Source organism: Aotus nancymaae, unplaced genomic scaffold (assembly GCF_030222135.1).
Source record: "Aotus nancymaae isolate 86718 unplaced genomic scaffold, 86718_ANA_hifiasm-v0.15.2.pri h1tg000099l, whole genome shotgun sequence".
NCBI lineage: Eukaryota > Metazoa > Chordata > Mammalia > Primates > Aotidae > Aotus > Aotus nancymaae.
The window spans coordinates 4,386,755-4,396,349 of NW_026988514.1; the positions used below are offsets into that span (position 1 = coordinate 4,386,755).

Genomic DNA, 9,595 nt, shown 5'->3' on the forward strand with positions numbered 1-9,595 from the left:
GTGACAGGATGGAGGCCACCCGTGGACCCAGGCGGACACCTGTGCTCCCCAGTCCATCACACACTGCCCTACCTGCGTGCAGTCAAATGCTGGTGCCCAGGCCGGATCTCCAGCAGGCCCTGAATTGGGACCTAAAGCCAGTTTGCATAGGCACTTGGCAATTTTTGGTAGGGAGGTGGATAAAAAAGTAGATGGACATGAGAAGACTGAAAGTGTTTCATTTGATAGACTAATTAGAGATCTGAAGTGATTTTACCTTTATTTCCTTCACTTTAAGCCAATCATGACATTTCACAGTGATTTCTGGGGGGGGGGGGAGCAGAAGGAAGGCGGTGTCAAGAATCACTGGGGCTGTGGCCCAGTTGGCCCATGGAGGTGCAGGTAGGGTGGGCCCTCACTGGAGCAGCTGGAGGAGCACGGACTGCCCCACTGGCAGGTAGGTGATGTTCCGAGAGCGTGACAGCTGGTACGCAATGTCCTCCGCAGCTTCCAGCTTGTGCAGCTCGATCAAGCCGTCCCCTGCAGTGGCCAGTGAGTTGGCAATCAGCTCAGCTGCCTTGGAGTCACCCTCAGCAGAGATGATAGCTGCCTTTTTCTGCTGCTCAGCCTTTTCCACCACAAATCTGGCCCTCTCTGCTTCCTGCTGAGCCACCTGTTTGGCTTCCACCGCTTCTGTGAACTCCTTCCTGAAGGTCAGATGTGTCAAGGACACATCGTCCAGGATGAACCCAAAGGTGGCTGCTCATTCCATAAGGTCGTCGCTCACCTGCCTGGAGACCAGCTCTCTCTGGGTGATTAGTTCTCCAGCATCAAAGTGAGCCACCACTGACTTGAGGATCTCGGTCGTGATGGACAGCAGCACATGCTCATCATGGTCCTCTTCGATGCTGGTGAAGATGCGAGGAAGCTGGCTAGCAACGGGCTGGAAGAGGATGCGCAGTGTGATGTTGATATTTTGTAAATCTTTGCTACCAGTGATGACTGGCACATTATGTAGTCGAGAACGGCAGTCAAAGATAATTGGTTTCTGTACCCATGGGATGAGAAAGTGAGTCCCTTCCCCTACCACAGTGTCCTGTACTCCACGGAATTGGTCAAAGATGACAGCTCTGTGCCCAGCATCCACATTATATAAGGCCGAGTTCACCACGCCTCCTGCAACAGCTAAGGCCAGGCCAAACTTGCCGATGGACTCAAACACTTTGGCAGCCATGTTTTTTTCTGCTGGACCCTCTCACACCTTCTTCCACTCTGACCTCCACATGAATTCCCCAACCTGTTAACTTTCTTAATTGCTTATTCTGTCTTCCCACCCTTTTTCTTTTTCTTTGCTTTCTTTTCTTTTTTCCTTCTGATTGGATTTCAAGGTTAACAATGAGTCAGAAGTCATTATTGATGGAAATCAGTAATTTGTGTGTTTTAGAATTAAAGTGTTCGTATTATATTTAAATGTATTTTTAGAAAGAAATTCCTTTCAGCTAAATTAGTTGATTTCATTTGATACTAAATTACTAAAGAGGACAGTAAGTTCCAGAAACTGATTGTTTTCAAAATATATTTTGGTTATCTAGGAATGCAGAAAATGATTGTATTGTGTATATTTAACTTTTAATTATTAAATTCTAATTTAGATCATTGTATGTTTAATTTTGAAGCTTTTTATGTGCTTTAGCTTAAAGCATTTAAAATGCAAATAGTCTTAACTATATATTTTAAATACATATTATATGTACTTTATATTATTTTTATATATACTTTATATTATTAACAAATAGGTTTTCTAGATTTATATATGCCTGCAATCTGTTTTGACTTTAGATTTCATTTCTACATGTTTTTATTTTCCCAACACAAAGGATAATTTGAGAATAAATCCTGAAAACCTCTCAACATCACTAGAATCCACTTCCCAAATGATAAAGACAATTGGGCAATATAATGATGATTCTCTTAAATTGGAATACATGTGCCATTATAATTATTCCCACACATGGAGTGAACATTTTATTTCCATGCAAAAGTGATCAAGTGAAGCTACTTACATGATAAATTTTTGTGGGCACTCTACCCCAAAACAGCCATCTTAGGCATCAGTAGTTTTGAATTCTCTTACACAAAAAGTAAGAATGTTTCTTTATGATATTAAATACAGAACTATATGATAAAGCTTTAAAAGCCATCTTTTACAAGGTTTCACATATAATACTTTAAGCCAAAATTCTTCTCACTTATGGGAGTTTCTTATTTTACCAGCCTGTATGTTCGCTCTCAATGGTAGACTAGAAATGAATGAAGCAGAAGAAATAGTAAAGGAGCCGTGTTTGCATAATACTATCAGGACAGGCAGTGATGGCATGTCACACATCATAGTGACAACATTAATCAAACAGATTATTAAATTTAAAAAGTTGTATATTGATGATATTAAGACATTAACATATTTGCTAATTAATAGAATTTTTAGAATAATTGAAGATCATTATTCTGATAAAATCAAAACAAACATGTAGATTATGTATGCAAGGAGGCAAACAAATATTCATATTTTTTGTTTTAAAATATTTATATTGGCCAGGTGTGGTTGGCCTGTAATCCCAACACTTTGGGAGGCCGAGGCAGGTAGATCACCTGAGCCCAGGAATTTGAGACCACCCTAGCCAACATGATAAAACACAGTTTCTACTTAAAAATAACAAAAATTAGTTGGGTGTGGTAGTGCATGCTTGTAGTCCCAGCTACTTGGGAGGCTGAGGCAAGAGAATCACTTAAGCCTAGCAGGCTAAGGTTGCAGTGAGCCAACATCACCCCAGTGCATTCCAGCCTGGGCAACAAAGTGAGACTCTGTTTCAAATTAAAATAAAATAATTCATATTCATATATGAGGCTGATGCTCTGGCCCTAGTGGCATAAAACTATAAAGGCTATAAATGAATAAATGATATGAAGGTGTAAACATCAAGAATTTAATCTGAGTTGAGTTTTACTCACATAGCAGCTCTTGGACATAAAGGTTTGCTCATAAATCTTAATTTCACATAAAGTCATATGAAAATATGACTCTAAATAAATGACTACAGCTTTATTCAAAGATAAGGGATTAGATTATCACATTTCCTGATATTTGCTAATGTGTACACAAGCTGTCCAAAAAGATACTTTTTTCAAGCGTTAATTAAAAAAAAAGTGTTGTGTGTTTGAATGTTACTCTTTTTAGATTTGTTGAAGGAGAGTTATTCACTTGAAAAAAATACCTTGCTTATTTGGAGCACCTGGATGAACTTAATTGAAAATTGCAAAGACCATGTAAAAATATTATACACACAGAGTTTATAGATATGAAGCAAAAGTTAAACTTTCAAAAAAGCATAAAAATGATTCACTTGTAATGTGTTATTGATGTTATACTGAAAACCTACAAAATGGTATTAAAACTATTAGAACAATCCCTGTGAATGTTTGAAATTCACTATTTTAAAGTACTTAATAGAAAAAATTTTGATAAACATTTGCATTTCCACAAGGACTTTCCACATTACACTTGTCCTTGTAAGTAAAGAAAGGATACGAAATTTAATAAATTTATCACTCATGGCTCATGACAAGAAAGAACTTTCTATTATTTGGAGAAAAGGTAAATATTATACTGCCCTTTTCTCCCACTAACTCTTGTGAATAAAGTTTTCATTGATGGTAATTAAGAATTTGATATTTCAGTCAGAAGACATGCAAAGATATTTTATGAAAGCAAGGTCAAATTTATCATTAAATATTTAAAAAATATTTTAGTTGGAAATTTTACACGTTAAAAAGTTTATATATTCCCTAAATACTGTATTTGTTTTCTTGTCATAATTATATGCCATAAAGAAAATGGAATAACTTTTTTTCACCAAGCACTGCATAGACATTCTCAAACTATCTCTAAAATTATCCCGTTGTACATGTGTGAAAAGGATTGGTAAACTCTGAAATGGCAACTAAATTATTCTATTAAAAAAATCATTCCTGTATGAAATTTAGAAAAGAACTATTTTGGCAAAATGATACCTAAGCAGATTTTTTTCAGATTTATGAGCAAATTCGCTATGGGGTAACCATTCTGCATTGGAATCTGTAAGTAAAACCACTGTGAAATACTTACTGTTGAGACAGTTTCTCCCTACCTTCCTCCCTCCTAGTGCCTTTATTACTTGAAATCTCATTCATTAATAAATATTGCTCTGTGGCTGTGTAACAGAACCTTCTGTTGACACTGTGAAACTATTTCTCTTTTCCCAATGGCTTTGAAAACAGCAATTAATATGGAAAAAAATAGTCAAAGGTATATTTAGACATGAAAATATTTTAGTGTTTCCATATAATTGTTTCTAAATATGGTATAATGTTTTACTTGAGCAAAAATTACAAACCATATGTGAGTATTTGCACGTTTTCATTCATTTGGTTTATGTAGTGCTATTAACTGCTAATACATTTAGTATATAAGATCTGTGGTTTCCTGTTAATATTTTATAAGGATATTATGGTTTTATGGTTAACATCATTTTGAGGTATTGCCTTTAGTGTAAAAAATTTCTTTAAAATAATTATTTCCCTGGTGGTTAATTTTATGTTAATCATGTTCACATAGTTTTATGTGGGCTAGAACACAGTAGCTACATCTTATGTATGTAAACTATGCAATATCTCTAATAATAAATTTGTTGTTTAATAGTTTGATTTTTTTGCCATAATCATTTAATTGTGTATAGACTTAATTAATCCATAATCAAGCCTGCTCTTTCAGTTGTCTAAGGAAGTGTATTTTCTTTTTTCCTATGTTATGATATTCTGGAGTTTCTACTTGAGATTATCTGAACATAAACAAATTTAATGTTGATGGAAGGAAGATTGTTCTCTCGGGAAAAGATTTCAAGCCAAATTTCAAAATATGTTAAAATAGCATAACTTTCATTAAATATCAACTCAGTATCTTTATACTTAAGATAATTACATAAAACTATTGATCTGATTATGTTTTCCAACTCTGACTAATACCAGGTTGAGGCAATTCAATGGAAGTCATGTTTGTGAGAGACTGGAGATATTGACAACTAGACAACTATCCATTCCTTTAAGATATATCTGATAAGTAGCATGTTTGACCATCATCTGTAAGAAATGTTACACTTTTTTTTTCTTTTTTTTGAGATGGAGTCTCACTCCATTGCCAGGCTGGAGTGCAGTGGCACGATCTCAGCTCCCTGCAACCTCTGCCTCCCAGGTTCAAGCAAGTTTTCTGCCTCAGTCTCCTGAGTAGCCAGGACTACAGGCATGCACCACCATGCCTAGCTAATTTTTGTATTTTTTAAAGTAGAGGCGGGGTTTCACCATGTTGGCCAGGATGGTCTTGATCTCTTGAACTCGTGATCCGACGGCCTCGGCATCCTGAAGTGCTGGAATTTCAGGCATGATCCACCTCACACACCCAAAATCTTACATTTTTTTAACTTGATAAACTTCACTTCTTAGACCAGTCTTATGTTAGCAGAAATACATACTTTCCTATATCTCTCCCAGTCCTGGGTTCCCCTATTGGTAACATCCTGCATTAGTGTGATATATTTGTTGCAATTGACAAATCAACAATGATGCATTATTATTAACTAAAGTTTCTAGTTTGCAATCAGGCTCATTCTTTGTGTTACACAGCTCTATGGATTTTGCCAAAAACATAATGTTATGTATCTACCATCAGAGTATCATGCAGAATAGTTTCACTGCTAAACATGTATTTTAAGATAAATTTGTCATCTCTTCTTGAAAGCACATATATTAAAAAATGATAAAACTGCTTCATATTTTGAAAAATAAAAAGTTGAAAATCTTGTTCATTCTGTTACTCAGAGTTCTGTACCTGCCATTCATAAGGAAAATGTTTTAATAACAGAAAAAGTCTCCAGTGGACTATGTATTTCTCCTTACAGCAATCAAATGTCCATGACATTTGCCTTATTTTATTATCAAAGTTTAATTTTTGAATCTAATTTTAAAAATTGAAGTATGTCCCTTGTATATCTTCTCCCTTCCACATCATTTCTGTGTACTATTTTTATTTTTAAGCTTGAAAGTCTTTTTGAAAGGCTATGAACTAAAAACATATAATTTATAAATTACATATATATATATATATATATATATATTTTAAGACAGGGTTTCACCATGTTGGTCAGGCTGATCTTGAACTCCCAACCTCAGGTGATCCACCCGACTTGGCCTCTAAAGTGCTTGGATTACAGGCGTAAGCTGCCACGTCCGGCCTAAATTACATATATATTACTGGTATACCTAAGATTCTGTAACTTAACAGTTTTCCACTTTTTTCCTATTAACTTATAAGTTTCTGTAAAATAAACAACCTGAGTAAGTTTTAGTGTTTGTTCCTAGAGCAGAGGTGAATCTTGTCAAATTCAAGAAGATATTCCTAGCTGCATCTAAGTCATAGGTGAACCAGACAGCAGGCAATAAACCTTGACCAGTGGATGATAAATAGAATTCACATGTTATTCATTGAAATTTGAAAGCTTTTTAACCAATGTGACTTGCAAATAATAAAACATGATTCACATTGAAGCATGTAATCATGAGCCAGTTACCATACATGGATTGCTTCACAACCACAGGATCAAATCAGTACTAACATTCCATGAAGGAAAACATTTTCAGTTGACTTTAATTTATCTAAGATATTGACCCAACTGGTTAAATGTACAAAGGGAATGATGTAATACAACACACTCCATAGAGCCTGAATAATGCCAAAAGATTTTGGTATTTTATTATTTGAGAAAATGAGAATTGGCACCTATTTTTAAAACCCAGAAAATTGTAATAATATATATTAAACAAATTCATATTGGTCATAGGTTAGAGGCAGAGGTGATAGAAAAACTAATTGACTTTAAATGACTGACCTTTATACAATTTCCTCCAAAGTGTTTACTCTAGTGTCAGACTCTCTTAGGTCAACCTCTTCTCATTCATACGATGTGCAGTAAGTGACTTTTTGCAAATGCATTTTTTGCAAAGGCCTCCCTCCTTCTTTCCCTCCCTTGAAAGACTGTGATACCTGAATCCAAATAGGTAACAGTGCAACATTAATAGAACAAGCGGCCGGGCGTGGTGGCTCACGCCTATAATCCCAGCACTTTGGGAGGCCGAGGCAGGAGGATCACAAGGTCAAGAGATCGAGACCATCCTGGTCAACATGGTGAAACCCTGTCTCTACTAAAAATACAAAAATTAGCTGGGCATGGTGGCACATGCCTGTAGTCCCTCCTGCCTCAGGAGGCTGAGGCAGGAGAATTGCTTGAACCCAGGAGGCGGAGGTTGCGGTGAGCCGAGATGGTGCCATTGCACTCCAGTCTGGGTAACAACAGTGAAACTCTGCCTCAAAAAAAAAAAAATAGAATAAGCGCCAGTGACTGTGAATCCTTTCTTCTGTCTGTCACACCCTTATCCCACCTGAGGGGTCTCCAGCTAGTGGTCTCTGTAGGACATTTAGGGAATACTCTGGTTTAAGAATTTCTTTCTTTTTTTTTTTCTTTCTTTCTTTTTCTTTTTTCATTTCTTCAATTCTTTCTTTTTCAAAAAATTTCAGTAGGTTTTTGGGGAACAGGCAGTGTTTGGTTACATGATGAGATTTGGGTACACCCATCACCCAAGCAGTGTACAATGTACCCAGTGTGTAGTCCTTCATCCGTCACCCCACTCTCACCCTGTCCCTGAGTCTCCAAGGTACATTGCATTATTCTTACAACTTTGCATTCTCATAGCTTAGCTCCCACTTACTGAGTGAGAACGTAGGATGTTTAGTTTTCCATTCCTGATTACTTCACTTAGAATAATGGTCTCCAGTTCCATCCAGGTTGCTGCAAATGTCATTAGTTTTCTTCCTTTTTATGACTGAGTAGTATTCCATGGGGTGTGTGTGTGTGTGTGTGTGTGTATCACATTTTCTTTATCCACTCATTGGTTGGAGAGCATTTGGGCTGGTTCCATATTTTTGCAATTGCAAATTTTGCTGCTATGAAAATGCATGTGCAAGTATCTGTTTCATATGATGACTTTTTTCGCCTCTGGGTAGATACCCAGAAGTGGATTTGCTGGATCAAATGGTAGATCTATTTTTAGTTCTTTAAGGAATTGCCACACTGTTTTCCACAGCAGTTGTACTAGTTTACATTCCCACCAACAGTGTAAGAGTGCTTCCTTTTCACCACACCCATGCCAACATCTGTTTTTTTTTTTTTATTATTATGGCTATTCTTGCAGTAATGAGGTGGTATTACATTGTGGTTTCGGTTTGCCTTTCCCTGATAATTAGTGATATCGAGCATTTTTTCATACATTTCTGTTCCATTGGTCTAGGTGCCTATTTTAATACCGGTACCATGCTGTTTTTGTTGACTGTGGGCTTATAGTATAGTTTGAAATCAGTTAATATAGTACCTCCAGATTTGTTCCTTTTGCTTAGTTTTACTTTGGCTGTGTAAACTCTATTTTGGTTCCATGTAAATTTTAGGATTGTTTTATCTAGTTCTGTGAAGAATAATGGTGGCATTTTGATGGAAATTGCATTGAATTTGTAGATTGCCTTTGGCAGTTTGGTCATTTTCACAATATTGATTTTACCCATCTATGAGCATGGTATGTATTTCCATTTGTTTGTGTCATCTATGATTTCTTTCAGCAGTGTTTTGTAGTTTTCCTTGTAGAGATCTTTCACCTCCTTTGTTAACTGTATTCCTAAGTGTTTTTGGTGTTTTGCAGCTATTATAAAAGGGGTTGAGTTCTTTATTTGATTCTCAGCTTGGTCACTGTTGGTGTATAGCAGAGCTACTGATTTGTGTAAATTAATTTTGTATCCTGAAACGTTGCTGAATTTACCAGTCTAGGAGCTTTTGGGACGAGTCTTTAGGGTTTTCTAGGTATACAATCATGTCATCAGCAAACAGCGACAGTTTGACTTCCTCTTTACCAGTTTAGATGGCCTTTATTTCTTTCTCTTGTCTTATTGCTCTGGCTAGGACTTCCAGTACTATGTTGAATAGAAGTGGTGAAAATGAACATCCTTGTCTTCTTCCAGCTCTCAGGGGAAATGCTTTCAACTTTTCTTCATTCAATATAATGTTAGCTGTGGGTTTGTCATAGATGAATTTTATTACCTTAAGGTGTGTCCCTTCTATGCTGATTTTTAATCACATATGCTGAGGGTTTTAATCATAAAGGGATGCTGGATTTTTAAAGTCACACATTAAGGAACTAGAAAAACAAGACAAACCAAACACAAACCCAGCAAAAGAAAAGAAATAACCAAGATCAACACACAACTATATGAAATTGAAACAAAAGAAAACATATAAAAGATAAATGAAACCAAAAGCTGGTTCTTTGAAAGATAAATAAAATTGATAGGCCATTAGTGAGATTCACCAAGAAAAGACAAGAAAATATCCAGATAAGCTCAATTAGAAACAAAGCAGCAGATATTACACCCAATACCACAGAAGTACAAAAGATCACTCAGGGCTACTATGAACACCTTTATATGCAT

The 9,595-nt window shown here is 36.2% G+C and overlaps 1 protein-coding gene across 1 annotated transcript; it reads right to left on the minus strand.

Moving 5' to 3' along the window:
• Nucleotides 1-326: 326 nt before the first annotated feature.
• Nucleotides 327-1,262, minus strand: LOC105709538 (prohibitin 1-like). The gene has a single exon (XM_064370063.1). It carries the CDS (start codon nt 1,211-1,213, stop codon nt 743-745), a length of 471 nt encoding a protein of 156 aa, XP_064226133.1. The 5' UTR covers nt 1,214-1,262; the 3' UTR covers nt 327-742.
• Nucleotides 1,263-9,595: the final 8,333 nt, after the last annotated feature.